Source organism: Tinamus guttatus, unplaced genomic scaffold (genome assembly GCF_059628265.1).
Source record: "Tinamus guttatus ecotype Peru unplaced genomic scaffold, ASM5962826v1 Tinamus_guttatus_pri_ptg000652l, whole genome shotgun sequence".
NCBI classification, from domain to species: Eukaryota; Metazoa; Chordata; class Aves; order Tinamiformes; family Tinamidae; genus Tinamus; species Tinamus guttatus.
In genome coordinates this window covers 1,197,310-1,215,684 of record NW_028289186.1, presented here as the reverse complement: position 1 = coordinate 1,215,684, position 18,375 = coordinate 1,197,310, and the positions used below count along the sequence as shown (strand labels likewise).

General features: G+C 41.5%; 2 protein-coding genes across 19 annotated transcripts in view; both read left to right on the top strand.

The window, feature by feature from the left end:
- Window positions 1-13,943, top strand: part of UBE4B (ubiquitination factor E4B) — a 37,551-nt gene extending 23,608 nt beyond the window's left edge. For all 3 annotated transcript variants that reach the window (XM_088536163.1, XM_088536164.1, XM_088536165.1), the window contains 14 exons: window positions 209-322; window positions 1,328-1,526; window positions 1,820-1,958; window positions 3,288-3,387; window positions 3,997-4,124; window positions 4,551-4,649; window positions 5,535-5,770; window positions 6,481-6,607; window positions 6,877-7,021; window positions 8,111-8,245; window positions 8,641-8,832; window positions 11,323-11,497; window positions 12,069-12,215; window positions 12,635-13,943. In XM_088536163.1, coding sequence (XP_088392289.1) covers window positions 209-322; window positions 1,328-1,526; window positions 1,820-1,958; window positions 3,288-3,387; window positions 3,997-4,124; window positions 4,551-4,649; window positions 5,535-5,770; window positions 6,481-6,607; window positions 6,877-7,021; window positions 8,111-8,245; window positions 8,641-8,832; window positions 11,323-11,497; window positions 12,069-12,215; window positions 12,635-12,696 — 1,998 coding nt within the window. In that variant the 3' untranslated portion in view covers window positions 12,697-13,943. The remainder of the gene's footprint in view (window positions 1-208; window positions 323-1,327; window positions 1,527-1,819; window positions 1,959-3,287; window positions 3,388-3,996; window positions 4,125-4,550; window positions 4,650-5,534; window positions 5,771-6,480; window positions 6,608-6,876; window positions 7,022-8,110; window positions 8,246-8,640; window positions 8,833-11,322; window positions 11,498-12,068; window positions 12,216-12,634) is intronic.
- A 1,677-nt stretch (window positions 13,944-15,620) lies between these two features.
- Window positions 15,621-18,375, top strand: part of KIF1B (kinesin family member 1B) — an 83,129-nt gene continuing 80,374 nt past the window's right edge. For 12 of the 16 annotated variants that reach the window (XM_088536157.1, XM_088536149.1, XM_088536155.1 and 9 more), the window contains exon 1: window positions 15,626-15,672. The gene's annotated coding sequence lies outside the window, so the exon portion shown is untranslated. Of the gene's footprint in view, window positions 15,673-18,375 lie in introns of all 16 variants that reach the window. The other 4 variants (XM_088536160.1, XM_088536159.1, XM_088536161.1 and 1 more) reach the window with 3 other exon arrangements.

The window sequence follows — 18,375 nt, the reverse complement described above, 5'->3', positions numbered from 1 at the left end:
CTTAGTCATGGATTACAGCTGATATTAAAGGATGAGTGAAAAATACTATTACTAATGTTTGTATTTCAGTGATCTTTCATATATACCTTTCTTGTAACTACTATATGCATGTAACAGTGACAAATAAGACTATTTGTCTTATTGGAAAATAAGAAAGCAGGAATGCAGTGCTGAAGTCTATGTAACCTGTGTTTGTTTGAAATTCTAGCAAGAGCTGTTCAAAATTCTGCACAGTATTTTACTGAACGGTGAAACTCGAGAAGCAGCTCTCAGTTACATGGCAGCTGTTGTCAATGCCAACATGAAGAAGGCCCAGATGCAGGTAAACAGCAGCAACGCTCTTCCGTGGCTCGTGGGCTTAGTGCGCAAGCAGCACCAGACTGATGAAATGGTGGCTCTGCAAAGGAGGACCCAAGTTCTCAGAGGCTACCACAGCAGCCAAGAAACCACATGATCAGTCTTCATCTCTTTCAAAACATTTCCTATTTTTGAAGGATTCTGTTGTACCTGCTTGTTTCAGTTTAGGTTATTCCCTCTCTTGGAACTGACGTGCCACTTGGTTAACAAGGATTCTGTAGTTTGCGCTTTCTTCCTCGCCCTCCTTTTCTTTAATACATCTGTGGAGGTTTCCTTCTAACTGGCTATTTTTAAAATCCATTTTTAACATTTAAAAATCCATTTCCAATCCATCCCAATCTGGTAAACTGCTAAGCTTTGTATGGTAGAAGGAGTAATCCAGATATGAAGTGGCCCAGTTCCAGTGAAGCAACAGGTTTATTATTTTGCAGATGTTTGGTTAATGTATTGGACTCATTTCCTGTGGTAAAATGTGTGCGTGGATCCTGAACCTGTGAAGTTTGCAGCATTGTTGTCTTCAAATCCCTGCTTCAAAAGGAAACATTGGAACTGCCACTTTCCGTGGTAGTTTTTTGTGAAATTCCAGTGAAGTATAGTGACCACTTAAGCATAAAATATAACTTGCGAATTGAACCTCAGCAATTATTTCAAACTATCTTGTGGCTGTCTACATCTGCGAAAACTGTTTTTGAAAGAGACCTCTTTAAGCCCTTTTTACTTTTTATGCATCTCTTGGTTTTATGTGTTTAAGGTTCTTGGAAATGACTGGACATGCATTGTGCAGAAACATTATTACCGTAAATGACTTTCTAGTTATCAGGAAGGTTTCCTTGGAGATCCACATTCTTCCTCACTTCTTCCTTTTCTTGAACTTGCCTGTTTTATTTATGTGGACTACTGTTAAAGCAGCAGCAATTGTCTTCAATTGCCCTTGCAATTGTCTTCAACAATTTGCTTCCTTATCCCACAGACGGATGATCGTTTGGTATCTACTGATGGCTTCATGCTCAACTTTTTATGGGTACTACAGCAACTAAGTACGAAGATAAAGCTGGAAACGGTTGATCCCACGTACATCTTTCACCCCAGGTGTCGTATTGACCTTCCAACAGATGAGACAAGAGTGAAAGCAACAATGGAGGATGTTGCAGCCTGGATTGCTGAGCTCTGTGAGTACCATATGCAATATGCATTGAGTCTGTTGTGGCTGCCTTCTATTTCTGAGTGGTGATACTGAAGGTACAAGGAAATATTACATTCTATCAAATACTTCCTCTTTTTAAAAAGGTTTTCCTTTGTTACCTGCTCTTGAAAGCTTGTTCAAGGGAACCTGCATTCAAGGTTTTACCCCTTAGATAATCCAGGCCATTTCTTACCTTTTTCACTTATACGGCTTTTTTTCTTTCTCTCTCTCTCTCTTTTTTTTTTTTTGTTTTGTTTTTCACTTATTCTCCTCTTTTAGACAGGGATCAGTCTTCATTTTCTGAGCCGAAATTCCCAACGGAATGTTTCTTCCTCACCTTGCATGCCCATCATCTCTCCATTCTGCCCAGCTGCCGTCGGTACATACGTAGACTGCGGGCCATCAGGGAGCTCAACAGGTTAGAAACTGTTAATTATCTAGTGTGTTGTCAAAGAATCCTCAATTCCCCATCCTGAATATCTTTTTTCTCTCCTTGCAAGTCCTAGGAATTGGGTAGAAATTGCAGTGACAGTTTTGGATAAAATTATTGCTGAGGATATATCAAATCGGTATTTGTTAGTCTGCTGATGTTGGCCTTCACAGGTTTATCTGGTATTGAGGGACTGTGGCTTGCATCGAGAATTCACATAATTGAGGGAGGTGGCAGTGGATGACTTGTATTAAATCAAATACATCATCTGCTGTTACTGTGATTTTTTTTTTTTTCCCCCTAGCTTCTGTCGTGGATTAACTTACTTTGTTTAAAATAAACAATTAAAAGCCTCAAAGAAAAAGCTTCAGCAATGAACTCTTAATATTGTGGTTGTGTATGTAATTCAGCATGTGGTTTATCATTTAAAAAATTCTAAATATAAGCTTTGATGCTGACATGAAGATACTGCTGTTTTTCATTTCTCTTGGTATGAGTCCAAATAGACTTTTAAAGCTGCTAAACCTTGAAGAATACTCTCTGTTAAACTTAGAATAGATTTTTATATCACCACTATTTTCCATTGTTTATAATAGCAGTCATTGCATTTTGGTAAATGTTCCTTGGCAGTAATACCGTGAGTACATTACGGGATTTTTGAACTGCATTTACAGTGATTTCATTTTTAGCTTTTAAAGCACTTGGAGGCCAACAACTTGGGAAGCTGCATAGAATGAGCAGGAAGAGTCAGTGTATTTTAAAGAAAAAGCATTTTCAAATAATCAGGGCCTAGATTATTTGTAAATAAGCTGCACATTTGGCCAGAAAAAGGAATTGGTTCTTTTCCTTATTTAGAGTTGTTGGGAAGGAGTCGCCGATTGGGCTGTCTACACACAGTCCAGCAGTGTGGAAGAACTCTTGGCTTTTGCTGCCTTCAGTAGTAGCTCACTGTTCAGCACTTTCCATGAATCGTTCAGTTGTTTTCAACACAGGACAACATATTTATATGTTGGTAATAAAGACATTAGATTGGGTGTTTTTCCTGCTGTAAACAGAGGTTGATGTGGAAAGGAGTTTGTACTCGGAGGAAGGAGGAAAAGGGACTGTATTCATATACCGAGTTTTGTTCCAGTTGACTGCCTTTCCTGGAAAGGATTTGATATAGGAACAAGCAGAAGTTTTCATGTAAATTCCATAAATTCATGTAAATCTCAGTATTTCCTCTGTATTTAGCATCTAAAGTAGGTTGGCTGCTTTGCAGACTATCAGCATATTTCCCTTTTGTTGTGATAACCAGTTATTGTATATGGTTTTCAGAACTGTTGAAGACCTGAAAAACAATGAAAGTCAGTGGAAGGATTCTCCTCTCGCTACAAGGCATCGAGAGATGCTCAAACGTTGCAAGACACAACTTAAAGTAAGTGATTTGGATCACAACTAAATGCCTACAACTCAATGTCTTTGTTAAACTATTTTGAATATTGAAGTGTAAATGCAACTTCCCACGGATATTTCTTGAAAGTGGTGCTTTTTTTGAGAGAGACAGAAGAGCTAATGAACTGTGATTGCTCAGGGGTATTTGTGTGCATCGTCCATGCCTGGACTGCGAGGGATAGAACTCTTGAATCTTTAATGTAGAGTTCGTGTAAAGATGAGTGCCACAGGGTCCTTTGTTTTGAACCTGTGTCCTACTTAGGCCTTCCTAGGATAACCTGACAAAAATTTCTTGTCATCATCTTGTCATCATCAAGATGACTTTAATTGCACATTTTCAGGCTTTGATACCTCTATTTCTTTCCTCTTTTTTTAAACCTAATAAAAGACCCTGTCCTTGCAACTCTTGATTACATGTGCCTTTTTCTTCATGCTCTTTCTTCAAATAACAGCATAGTTTAAGGAAGGGCTATTTACCTTTAGAACCATTAAGAAATGTTCATTAATACACTGATTCACTTAGATAGATAGGTTTGCTCTTCATATTATGTTGTGCCTTGTCTGCATTAGCCGTTGTATCCCTCCTCTGCAGAAACTGGTGAGGTGCAAGGCTTGTGCAGATGCTGGTTTGCTGGATGAAAACTTTCTTAGGAGATGTCTGAATTTCTATGGCATGGTGATTCAGCTGATGCTTCGCATTCTAGACCCTGCCTATCCCAAGTGAGTGCCAGGATTGTCTGTGTAAATTGTAGCAAAGGTATTTCAGATCACTGTGGATTGTTTACCGAATTTAGTAGTTCTAGAATTTTAATTAGCTTGCTCAACAACTGCATTCTTGTGTAATTGTTTCTTTAATTATTTATGTTAGTGACATACATTCGTACACAGAATGTCTTATTGGGTGTCTTATTTACAGGCTCAGTAGCAGTTGTGGAGGGGGGAGAAGACCCTCAACTATGTGTAGTAGGTTTGAAGCACTGACATGGGCTTCTTTAAAAGTCAAAAAAAAAAGACTTCTAAAAATTCAATATCAGGATGTTGTTAGAGGGTTCCTGCTGGAGCCTTTCTGTAGGAGAATGTGACGTTTTCTGCTTAATCATGATATTTCACTGCCTGCTTTGTTGTGGTGTCTCCTTTATTCAACAGCATAAAACTGCCTTTAGCTCCTGACGTTCCGAAGGTATTTGCAGCGTTGCCAGAGTTTTATGTAGAAGATGTTGCTGAATTTTTGTTTTTTATTGTACAGTAAGTAAAGTTATTTCTGAAGAAATTTTGTTCTACCCTTTACCCCTGAAGCAGGTGGTGTGCACACAAATAAATGCAGGGTGTGAGATTAACATGCTAGCTAGTCTGCAGTTGTTATTCTAGTGCTGTTTTACCAACAGTTTAAGGTTGTGTCAGCTGGCACTGATGCAGATCTAGTACCTACATGACCTCCATGGGTCCTTTTTTAACCTAAATTTATTTATGATATTATTATACTTCCTGTTCTTTAAGAAAGGTCCACCCCTTCCTCTCCTCCCTACCCCTAAGAATTTTCTTTATGGTTTGGAGTTTGCTCAGACCTTGTAAATCTCATGATATTTTAGTCATTACTAGACCAATATTAAGAAGAAGCTATGGCTTAGCGAGAATTAGAAACTTCCATTTAATTATACATCCGTTGGTGTAAATTGCATTTATACTCTATTAACATTTTAGATGGACACACATACTATCAGGATGTATTCCTAGAGTCCTAAAGTGGGTCCCTTTCTTTGTGAAAACAATCCTTCAGATCCAAACCTCACTACAGCCTGTCATGGAGATGAGTGGTTGCCTTTTTCTTCCTGAGATGCCATTAAAGGGGCATTTGATAGCAAATTTGCCTTTACATGCAACAGAAGAATATTATCATGCTTCAAAGGAGAAGGTTTGGAATCAGGACCAAAATGCAGTTGCCAGCTGGCAAGAACTCCTAGTGTAAGAATCTAGTTTCTGTAGAGAAAGGTAGGAAATGATATTAAAATGATTTGAACTTTTCCTAATGCTAGCAACTGGTCTGAACTTGCGTGAGTTATCATGAATTTTCTCTAGGTGATATTGAATTGGGGAGACTGTTTCTTTTTCCTCACCTCCCCTTTTTTTCAGATATGCTCCTCAGGTGCTTTATGAGCCCTGTACTCAGGACATCGTCATGTTCCTTGTTGTGATGCTGTGCAACCAGAACTACATCCGAAACCCTTATCTGGTAGCCAAGCTGGTGGAAGTGATGTTCATGACAAATCCAGCTGTTCAGCCCCGAACACAGAAGTTCTTCGAGATGATTGAGAATCATCCTCTCTCCACCAAATTGCTAGTCCCCTCCTTGATGAAATTTTACACAGGTAAGGGCATTCTGTGTAGTTCTGAGAGATTCAGTGGACTATGAATTTTATTAACCAATAGGTTGTATCAGACCTTTATCCCAACAAAGATATCAGGTCTTGTAAAGAAAAGGCTTTGTTACTCAAGCATAAGGGGAAAACTGGGTTGCACGGAGCCTGGAGAAGAATCCTAGTCCATCCGCAATGTATTGTGCATTCACACAGCTCTGGCATCATAGCTTTATTTGAGCATTGTTTGTGGTATTTAGATTCCTCATTTAGAAAGGTTTTGCTTATATTGTAAGAGAACTGAGAATTTAAACTTTCTTAATATGGCTTTGCTAGCTATGTAGATTTAGATATTATAAAGGGTTTTGCATGCTGAAAAGCAGCTATTTTGCTGCAGAGTTTCCTCAGTTTTCCTATTATTAAAATCTTGGACTGTGGGGCAAAGAGCACAGTGGAGTTGACAGCAGAAAGTATGTTTCTTGAAGCTTGTTTTTCTTCAGAACAGAGGTTGGTTCTGAATTAGAAAATCAATAGTTCTTTACATAGGTATTAGGATGAAGATTTCTGAATGTGAATTGAATTTCATCTTTCCAAGATGAAATTGAGCCTCAAACTTGGTGCTTGAAGCTCATCGCGTTGGAGATGAGAAAGAAATGTCGTGTGTTACCAGTGAACATTGATTTGAGAACAGACTGATTTCAGTTCTGGGATCTCTTTTTCAGATGTTGAACATACTGGAGCCACTAGTGAATTCTATGACAAGTTTACAATTCGCTACCACATCAGCACCATTTTCAAAAGCCTTTGGCAGAATATAGCTCACCATGGTACCTTCATGGAAGAGTTCAAGTGAGTAAGAAATTGTGTGGAGTCATGTACACATGCTTCCTGTCATGCAAACTGCTGAGGAGAGCAGTCACTGCCATTACGACTGGGTGATGCTGCTTTTCATTGTGTTTGAATAACAGCTCCTGACAGGGCACCTCAGGTGTTTAAACACTCTGGAGACCCGTGAATTTGGCTTGGGGAGTGGGCTTATACAGTGCAGGAGTGTTACTGGGGTTGCAGTCTGCTCAGCACACCCGTCTACAGTGATAATTGTGTTTTAATGCTTTCAGCTCTGGGAAGCAGTTTGTTCGCTACATCAACATGCTGATAAATGATACAACTTTCTTGCTGGATGAGAGTCTGGAGTCCCTAAAACGTATCCATGAAGTGCAAGAGGAAATGAAAAATAAAGAACAATGGGACCTGCTGCCCAGGGTGAACAGAACTGTTTTTCAAAGTGCCCTTTACTACTTTCTAACATTTGTACATTAAAAAAAAAGATTTTTTTTATTATTATTTTAGCTTTTGGATAAGGGGCAGTACAAAAAAGCTGCTCAAAAGAAGCAGTTCTCAAAGCTGTTTCTTGCTATCAATATGCCCATGATCACTCTGGATGTCATTCTGCAATAAAACATTCTGCATAGTTATTTTGTGGCTGGCAAAGAGTGATGTGAGAAATGGAAATAGTAAAAAGTTTTAAATTACTATGCACTTTGAATTTTAAAATGAAGGATTAAGACTTTAACCTTCTTGAAGGACATTCTGGAAGATGCTTGCCAGTTGGGTTGACTTCAATATAATGAAACTTCTTTTGTTAGTTCATTGATCCTCTGTAGATTTGCTATAGCCAGTTAAAGAATTATACCTCAGAAAGTAGCCTGATTAAATGACAGTTGTGTGTGTTGACCCATGGATGCCAGATGTTGCTATTTGAAGTTTATTTTAAAAAAAATGAAACAAAAAGTTATAAAAGAACTTGTTTGTTGAATTTCTTCTGATTTGCTCTCTTGAAGTCTTTGTTCCTGCTTATACCTACTAGCAAGGTAAAGCCACTGATGTACTGTCAAAATGAGCTGGTACTTGATCTACAGATTGCTCCAGTAGGAAGCACTGTTTGCTCATGCTGATGGATAAATTCAAACCTTGCTTGACTTTTGGCTCTTAAGTTGTTTGCGCAGTATCGGCATTTGAATGGAAAGGAAACATAACCCAGTTTTGCAGTTGTGAGGAGTGTTCTAGTATGTAAGCAGACTCACTACATGTGGAGTCTTGCAATGTTGTTTGTAAATGGCAAATTAGACTGTTGCAGCATTTCATGTATTTAGTGCAGTGTATTCATTAGCAATAGGTAGTAGAAGGGAATTGCACCTTAAGTTTTAAAACATATCGCATCTGGATTTGGTCTACAGTCTGTTCTTTTGTCTGCCCAAATCATGCTAGCATTAGGTAGTTCAATTTGTGATTGACACTGAGGTAGGAAATTCTACGGATGTAACTTGTAACCATTGAATACTTGTTTTCTAGGATCAGCAGCAGGCTCGGCAGTCGCAGCTCGCGCAGGATGAGCGTGTGTCTCGTTCATATCTTGCCCTGGCAACGGAAACTGTTGATATGTTCCATATCCTTACCAAGCAGGTTCAAAAGCCTTTCCTCAGACCTGTAAGTCCTGCTCAGATGTGGCTTAGAGAAACTAGAAATTAGGCAGATACTAACTCTCTTTTACTGGATAATAACCCAGAGAATGTGTGGTAGCCCTTTGTCTCAATTTTTCCCTTTTCTGCAGGTCCAAGTGCTTGAAATCTTGATTATTAATGAAGTTATTTGACAGGAAGTGCAGTTATCTGGCTCACTCTAATGGTGTCTCACTTTTAAAGAGAAAATTCCCATTATCTTTATTAACAAGCATACATAAAGACATTTACTCGAAGCCCAGAAAATAACAATTGGTTCATAATTCTTGATCTTGATGTATGCTGTTGTAATGATAATGTTATTTATCATTATCATATATCATACATTGTCTTCATGCTATGTATTTTACTTTGGCCTCGTAGGAACTTGGACCACGATTAGCTGCTATGCTGAACTTCAATCTACAGCAACTGTGCGGCCCCAAGTGCCGTGACCTGAAAGTTGAAAACCCTGAGAAATATGGGTTTGAACCAAAGAAGCTGTTGGACCAACTGACTGATATTTATCTACAGTTAGATTGTGCTCGCTTTGCTAAAGCAATTGCTGATGATCAGGTAATCTCCAAAAAAAATGGGAGAGGAGGGGTGTATTTGGTGTAATGGGAGAGGAGGGAAGTATTTGGGAACTTTGCAGAATATGCCAGTATGTGTGGCCTTTTTTTCAGTAACTCATCTGTGTTCGTGTTCTCTGCTCTTTGTAAGTAAATATGTTTTCAAAGTTTTGCAATATGTTTTGCAAACCTATAAAGATGCATAAACATATAAAGCAACACACACACAGACACACACACACACACACACACACACACACTTTAATGAGCATTGGATGTTTATTAGCTACAATCTCCTTCTGCACTACTGTATGTATATATTGTTCTCAGTTTGCAAGTGCAAGAACAAACCTACCAGTGTACTGGCTTCCCCTCAGCCCTTCCTGTTTGAGAACATGGAAAACAAGCGGAGATGGCACTGGGCTTTAAAGTGTCATTTCACAATCCAGTTTTCTCTAGACTAAGAGTTTGTAAATTGTATATGCTTTTATATTGCTTCATTAGATGTTAGATTTTTAATACAAATTTCTCAAAATGCAGAGAAATGCTGTTATCCATGTCTACTTGAAATTCTAATGGAAGCTGCTTAACAGTATATAAAGGCTTGGTTTGCATTTCTAGAGGAGTAGAGATATTAGAATAACTCATGATCCTTTTCTCTCATTATTTCATTTCTCATAATTTTAGGCAGTTCCAATAATACTTGTGAAGTATGCCTTGTATCTCCGTGTGTATGTATATGGACAATGTATTTTGTTACCCTGCTCAGTATATATGAAAGTGAGAATGTTATGCATCATTTATTCACCAGTGCTAGCCACAGCAAAACTCCCTGCAATGATGTGGGGATCAAAAAGCAAGATGACTGTTGGTATGAAAAAAGGAACAAAGCCTAATTAAAGTGGCCCCTCATAAAAAGGGGTGTGTGTGTGACTAGGATCTTGTAAACTCTGAATGACAGGAAAGAAACACCAGGCAGATGAACAATTGGTTAACAGGCCTGGTATTTAATTTAAAAAAAAAAAAAAAGGCATCTGATGGAATGGCCCTCAAACATTTTGATGCGTCTCCCATTTGCAAATCCTAGCACGTAACAGAAGGAATCTGAAAACATTTACAAAGCCTGGGCATGCTGCCACAGTTCTGTTCTCTGCAGGCTTGGCAAGGAGTCTGGGTGGGCACAGAGTGTCCTGAGTACTCAGTGGTCTTTCAGGGAGGGATATAGTGTAGATTTGGAAAGTAAAGCTTTTTAAATTTTAAAAAAATAGAAATTTGGGATGTAGTGTGTCGTGCTTGTTGTTTAATTCAGCATTGCAGTGCAGCATAAATACTTCTTATTAAAAGGACATTGTCTAGATTATTAAGTCTCGTAATCAAAATACAGCATTCCAAAGATAAAAGCAAATGCTATGTTTAGAACACAAGTAGCTTACAAAAGCTTTTTTTTTTTTTTCTTCCTCGTGAGTCATGCTTATTTTAGTTGAAGCTATAGGATATGCATTTGGTCTTTGTATGCACACTGTGCTAGGTAGCTGCGTGGTTCTGGGCAGCAGGCTGCTGTTCCTGCAGCACGCTGCACCAGTTGGCAAGTTCCCTGCAGGTATTTGCTCCATCCCGGAGCTGCCTTACTATTTTTGTGGCAAGATTTTTTTGGCCCTGTGAGAAGGTATCATTCTTTTCTAGTATTGCTTTGTATATTACCGGTGAAGCTAAGAAATGATCAGTATTCAGCAACTGCGCGGTATTGGTTAGCTCGGGAGCTTCCTTTCTGCTGCAGAGTGCGTTTCATGCATCACGTGGCCCGTGAAGGAGCACTAACGTGTTTCCTAACGTAACTTGCAGTGCAGAGTGGTGATCGCCCACTGCATCACCCGTGCAGTGCTCACAGCTGGGAGGTGGACGAGTGCCAGCTAATGCATCTGTGCCTCTTACTTTGGTGCTCTACTACAGCCAGGGTGAACTGGGATATTTATGATCTTGGAGACTGGCAAGAAGTTTTTAGAGGATCTTTTTGGTGGTGTAGAGAGCAATTCAGCTCTTCAAGTATAGCATATGGAGAACTAGATTTTAGAAAACAAACAAAAAAACACTCATAAACTTCTCCTTTTATGCTATATTTTGAGCAAAGACTTGTAAGAACAAGAATCCAAATAAGAGCAACAACAGGGATGTTTGGTCTAAGAAATAGTCCCAGTATCTGCAGTCAGTGTCTCTAAATGTCTTACCAATATTGGTTTGGTGTTATTTGTATTTACTATTTTGTCCTAAACAGTTCTATATTAGTGATGACCAGTACAAAGCATAGAAACAGCCTACCTGGATGTTTGCACACTTGTGGTCAATTAAATGATACCTGGATATTGCTTTTCTGTCCGAAATAAGGTTGAGGTTTTATTGATTCTTTCTTTTACATTTTTTTTAAAAAGCATTAAAAGGTAAGTAAATTGTGATGGATACTGTGGCTGAACAGAGTTGTTTTATGCATTGTTTGTAGAGGTCCTACAGCAAAGAGCTCTTTGAGGAGGTTATTTCAAAGATGAGAAAGGCTGGAATCAAGTCAACCATAGCAATAGAAAAATTCAAATTGCTGGCAGAGAAAGTGGAAGAAATTGTTGCCAAGAACGCTCGTGCAGAAATTGATTACAGTGATGCTCCGGATGAATTCAGAGGCAAGTTGCATTTTCTAAACACCGATTTTCTTGAGAGAAGATTTTTTTAATGTTGTTTTGATACTAAATAACAATATACATTAGTAGAGATTACATATAGTTTCTAGTCATGCATCCTTCTTCATTCCAATTAAATGGTTAACTGAATGAAGAGAGCTAATCTCCCCTCTCACCTCACACACCCTCCAGGATTGTCCTATCCAATCCTAGCCAGGTTGTGGCTTGTATGTACTTTGCAGCAGAGTTCATAAAACAGTAAATAATAACAGCAAATCTGAAAACAGTATAATTACATATTTTTATATCATTCTTCTCCATTTGTGAATCAAGGCTAAATCTACTGTTGCATTCTATAACAGCCTTTTCCTCAGCACTAGTTCTCTGCTACTGTCATTGGTTTTCTGGAAATGTATCCTCTATTGCACCAAAGCTTCCTGTGATACCAGAGCTCTGGATGTAGTTCTACTCTTTTGAGTATCTGATGGTATATCAATGTGTGCTGTGTTGGTGTGTGCACATGAGACATGTAGCTCTTGTCTTCAAGTTAATGGTGAGACAATTCTGTCTTCAGATCCACTCATGGACACTCTGATGACTGATCCTGTGAGGCTGCCATCTGGAACTATTATGGACAGGTCAATCATCCTGAGGCATCTGTTGAACTCTTCCACTGATCCTTTCAATCGTCAGACACTGACTGAAAATATGCTGGAACCAGGTAACCTTGCTCTGACACTGGGTGATGGAGTTGTTGGCTTGGGGAAGCAATTTCTGTGCAGTTTCTATTCCATATGCTTTTAAAAGATAGCAATGCTGCTTTGGCAGGGTCAATAGTGCTTTCACCCCAGCCTGGAAAGAGAGTTCATTCATTGGGTTTTCTTTTTGTCTGAAAAAATACTCTTTAACTGCTGGGCTAATGGATATTGTTATGCCAGGTAAATGAGTAATTCATATGTTCAAAGCTGTGCAGAAACTACATTGAGGCAGAATTGACATCCAGAAGATAATTCTGATAATTTTTCTAGAAAAGGAATGCTCATGGTCATGCGGAGCTCTCTTGGGGTAGTGGTATTACTGAACAATTCAAATGTCAAGCTAACCCTTTTTTTTTTTTTTTCCTCTTCTTTGTATTATTAGTGCCAGAACTTAAGGAGCAAATCCAAGCCTGGATGAGAGACAAGCAGAATGCTGATCATTAAAAATTCCCTCGCAGTGCACGCCAATGCCAATGGGAAGACCAGGGCGTGGGCTGGTCTGGTGGAGCAGACACATTTTGAGAGCTGTTGATGGGATTAGCACGCCCACTGGCACTGACTTGCAGTAGTGACCAGGAGCATGCGGATGAGAAGAAAAGCAGCTTAATTCTTGTACATATATTTAAGTGATAACGATGGTCAATAACATGGAGGACAAATTAGGAAGTTGCTTATGTTACAAAACTGTCCTTCAGTATGTCACGTTTTGGAGTTTTTACAGCTGAATTATTTTAGCAAAGATGAATGGATCAGGGCAGCATCCCTTCAACCTTATTTTTTACAGCCAGATATCCGTTAATTTGATTGTGGTTAAAACCTTGGACATTTTGCTGCTAAAGTAACTTTTTCCTCTTTCCCTTCCTTCTTCCACCCTGCAAACCTGCACTGCTGTCTTTTTTTTTTCTTTATGCAAAAAAAAATCCCTGTGAATAACAAAATCATTCCCCTGCCCTCAAAAGAACATATTCTGTGCGATAACTGTGCCTGCAACAAAGTGTTAATCTTGGGATCATATTTTTATATGATACATATTCACATATTTGGGTTTTTTTTAATTGGTGTTAGAAGACAAAAGAATACTTTAAAAAAGGCAAAGATTTGACATGTGTATTTTAAGTTCTGGTTCTTTGAGATCTCACTTTTCTTTATGTTGATCTGGATGCTCTGGTATTTTTGACAAGCCTTGTGACAGACGTATGATAAAACAGCTGCCATGAATGAGATACTTGGAATACCAGGATTTTGGTGACTTTCTAAGAAATAAAATCCATTCTTCTAATGCTGAAAATACGATTTATGCTAAATGACAATTCTGAGCCTTTAGAGCTTGTCCACAGAGAGCAGATCCTTTTATTCTTAGAGGTTGCAGTTGGGGCAGGGGTCATTTTTATGTTGCTTACCAATTTGTATCCATGGCTTGGCCTTACCAAAGCATAAAGGGTGCAGGAAATGTAGAATTACATTTTTTAAAAAAAATAAAAAATATTCACAAACATTTTTGTATTACTGCCCCCTGCTTAAGATACTTGAATTTCCTTTTTAAAAAGGATTTAAAACCACAGTGTTTTAAAATTAAGTCTGTAAAAAAAAGGTTGTTTTTCTTTTATTTGTTTTTATTTTTTCGCTGTGTCCTCTGTTCAATTCCTGACTCTCTTGAACTACAATAAATGGTGATACACACTCACAGAGAATCTTTGCTTTGCCTTTCATTAAGTGAATCACTGAAAGTAGAAAATACAAGTGATTGGTGACTCTGTTTAGGTTTCTTGATCCTGATTTAGGACTCGGAGAACTTAGTCAAGGGTATGTGGAAAAATGGCTGTGAACACAAATATCAGCAGTACTTCAGACCAACAGCTTTTCCCAAGTGGGTGAGGGGGTGACTACCCCTTTTTGCTTTTATGGTTCTGCAGCAAGGCTGCCTTGCTCATATTTTCCCACAGGCTTTTGCACACAATGGCTGAGCTGCAGCAGGGAAACGCACGTGGTCATAAGATTGGCTAGGGGAAAAAAAATCACTGTTCACCAAACAGAAAGGAACTAATAATGCATTCTTCCAAGAAACTGTAAGCGACAGGGAACACGTGTGAGATTAATATAGTTGCCAGCCGAGACCTGTGAGCAAAAATAAATGTTGTTCTGAAGCCAGAAGTCTCAAGTACCAAATGTTCTCAGCAGCTCGCATATGATCTGTAAATGACAGGGTGGGCGTTTGTGTGTGGAAAGTAATCAAGGTGCTTCATGTAATAAAATAATTTTCTTAACCCTACCAGCATTTTTAAGTGTAAGGCAGTTCCTAACAGCACAAATGAACAAAGTACTGATGTGAGGAGGAAGGTTTGAGCAGAGATTATTAGCACAAAAAATCAGTTTTCCCTGTAAGATAAGAGCAAGGAGGAAGGGAATGTGAGGATTCTGGAATGCCCTTCACTCTAACAAGCGGTTACATAAGATTGCGTTATGTGATCTGCAGAAAATATCTAGACTGCTTTCCTCCCCCCAGAAACATTTTTTTAAGGGGAGGCAGTATTTTTCCTCCATGTAACGCCTAGATGAGTTGGGTTTTCCCGTGGGGCCTTGGGCTCGTGTTGAAGTCGCTTGGGGATGAGGGAATTGGCAGTTCGGCGCGGTTTTCGGGCGGCGGGGCGGCCCGCGGGCCCCTCGGCCCTGCAAGGCCGGGGAGCCGCTTGGCTGCGCTGGAACCGCCGGGGTCGCGCCCGGGCCGCGCTCGCCGCCTCACGGCGCGGACCCCGCGCGGCCGCCGCCAGGGGGCGCGCACGCGCACAGCGGTGATGCGGCGGGTGCGGCGAGGTGTCCTGGCGCCGCTCGTGATAGGTTAACAGCCCGATGACGCGGGGTCCACCCCGAGCGCTGATTGGCTCCGGCCGCGGAGGCCCCGCTTCCCCGACGCTCGGCGGAGGGATTGACTCAGGGGGCGGGGCCGGGCCTCGGAGCCCCGCCTCGTCCTCCTCCCTGCCGGGCGCTGATTGGCGCGTGGCCGTGTCAGCTCGTGATTGGCACGGCGGAGGGCGGGTGCCCGACGGCTATTCGATCGGCGATTGGTCAGAAGCAGCGAGGCGGGACGCAGCGGCGCGCGGCGATTGGCGGATCGGCCGCCCCTCCCCCGCGCGGCGAAGGCGGGGGGCGGTGCGCCGCGGAGCGATCCTGTCAGTGTGGGAGCGGCGCCGCAGGCAGCGCGTCGCGGCGCTCGCTTCTCCCGGCGCGGCCTTGCTCCTCGCCCCGCTCCCTGCCCGGCGGCGGGGGGGTCTCCCGGCTCGGCGCAGGCGAAGCGCGATGGGGCTGCCCGGGTTCCCCGCCCTCCTCCGCCCCGCGCTGTTCTCCTCCACCGGCACCTCCGCCTTCTCCTCCTGCTGACAGCGGCGGCCCCGCTCCGCCCGCGGACGCCCCCGCCCGTCCCAGGTAAGGGGCGGCCGCGCTCTGGCGGGGGGGCTGTGGGGAGGCCCCGCGGTCGGCGGCGGCGGTTGGCGGCGGAGCGCGCGGCCACCGCTGGGCGCTGCGGGTACGGGGGGCCCGGGGCGGGGGCGGCCGGCGGGGCCGCGGCGCATGGGCGGGGGGCGCTGCGGCCCGGCCTCGCGGCTGCTTCCCGCCCCCTCCCGTCGCCTTTCTGCGCCATCCTCCCGCTTCTCCGCCGGGAGCCGTGGCGCTGCCGCCGCCGCTTCCCTCTTGGATCGCGGCCTGCAGATGGCCGCACTTCTTCATCCCGCCTCTCCTTGCCAGGCGGTGGGGGGGAGGCGATACGGGCTGGGTCGGGAGGCGGCGCGGCCCCTCGGTGCCAGCTGGGGACGGGCGCACGAAGCCGAAAACCCTGCGCGTTGATTTCTTTTTTTCCTCCCCTCCCTTCCTTCCCGGCTGTGCCTTTCGGCCCGCGAGGTGCCGGGATTCCGTGGCGCCCCGCCGCCGAGGCAGCCATGTTGGGATGATGATCTGACAATCCCGGCGCCGCGGCAGCCCCGCTGCCCAGCGTTTGTCAGCTGCGCACGGGGGATCTGCCACCGTCCCCCAAAATGGGGAATCCAACGCTGGTCATGCTCATTTTTAGAACGTTCTTTCTTTTGCCTCCAGCTCCTCAGTTCGGTTCTTTTTGTCCTTTTAGTTGTTAAATTATTTGCAGCCATTTGTTTATATGGTCTGGTTTTCAGTTTCTACGTATTTTCAGCATCCACACTCAGTATTTTATCTAGCATCTTTGCTTTAAAGTACAAATATAGCAATTTGCAGTGTGTGAGTTCAGCTGATACTGCAGAGTGTCTCCAACACCTGATCCTTCGTAGCAGACCTAAAATTGGATTCCCTGCAGTCACCTCGTTCATAAACCCCTGTGGGTCTGAACAGCTGTTTTGATGATAACTTTCCATAGACTAATCTCCGTGTTTCTTCCTTCTCTTTCTTTAGAGCTGGTGTAGTGATTAAATTACAAGTGTAGGAAGCATGGTTTTTGTTTTTAAAAGTTAGCACATTCTCTGGAAGACATACTGTATTCTTTGTTTCCTGTACAAATATGACACAATGGCCAGCTGTGTGGAATGCAAGTGCTGCTTCTTTTGTGATGGGTTTTCGTTTGAACGTAGAGATCTAGACTCTGGGCTGCATTTTGTAATCATTTTGAGTTTGCTATTAGCTTGTCTGAAGTAATTAATACTAATCTGGCTCCTTAAATCTTTACTTGTCCATTAGCTTTGTTTCAGATATGAGCAGCAGCTTTTGTATTTTGGTGTTGCATAAAACTGACTTGTCAAAACTTTTAGATCTATAGAAGTTTTAGAATCAAAATCTTAAGGAAAAACTGTTTTTTAAATATTTTTGTGTGAAATTCAAATCAAACTTCCAGTGCTTGAGATCCATGAAGGGGAATCGTCTATTTGTCAACTTGAATAGCAGAAAACAGACAAGATATTTAGATGATTCGATTGATGACACATTTTGATATTATAACCTCAGTGTGAAACTCATAGAGCGGGAGGCAAATATCTTTTAATAATAGGTTAAAAAAGATGAAGAGAATGCTGTCTCCTCTCGAACGTGTAGGGTTTGCTTTTGCACTGATAAAGAGCTGACTAAATGCTCAGGTATTGTTTGCATCCAGTTTTAGAACCAAGGCTAAGGACACAAATATGCAGTTCTTTCCCTGACTTGGTTCTTGATTGGATTTGTACAGGAGAAATGTTAAAAGCTGCAGAGTTAGTAGACTCTTTCCAAGACATTAAGAGAATGGGGCATTCCAGAATGAATGGTGGCCTTCTAAACTTGTGACAAATATATGAGGGGCTTCATCTTTTAAGCTTGTTCTCCTAAATCTTCATCAAAGACTGTAACAGATTTTGTTTTGCTGTTGCAAGTTAGATCTCCTGTTACCACTGCGTAGACAATGTTTGCATCAGTAACAGATCCTACTGGGATATGTGAAACTACTTGGATAACTAGTTGCAATTTATTACTAATTTCTGTGATACTTTATGTATTTATCTTGGTCTCGTTTTGCCTTTTGTCACTCTGCATAATGAAGGCAGTGCTGACTTTAAAAAGTGTTGGATAAAGTTTGTATTTCTCAAAGACTGTCAATGAGAGCTTTTTTGATGCTGATGCAGTTGATTTTGTGATCCTGTTCAATGAGATTTTTTAACCACTATCTTCAGAACAGAAGTTCCTGTTTAGCTGGTGCATATTAAACTCAGCTGCCTCTTTATTATGAGTAGGGTGTATACTTGTGAGGCTACTTTCCCCTACTTTGTTGTGTGCTTTGGAAAATGATTTTGGTAATTGAAGTGACAATACATATTCAGGTTGCTTACGGTGCTTTTAGAGGACACTTCATTGGATAGCATAATAATTATGTTATTTACCTGTTGTTTGATTAAAGAGTGGATAGCATTTTGTAAAAGTACTTTTGTTGTGAGGTTTTTCACTGACAGGTCACTGACCATAAGCTCATTTAGCCTTAGATCTTTCAGTAAAGGCTAATGAATCCTGTTCTGATATTAGGTGGTGGTTGTTGTTTTTCACTCTCTTAGCCATTGCTTCTGGCAGTCTGAAGGATTAAAAATAGTAAGATATAAGTTAGCATTGATCACTTCTTTATTATGATTTGTATGCTAGCTTTAGACA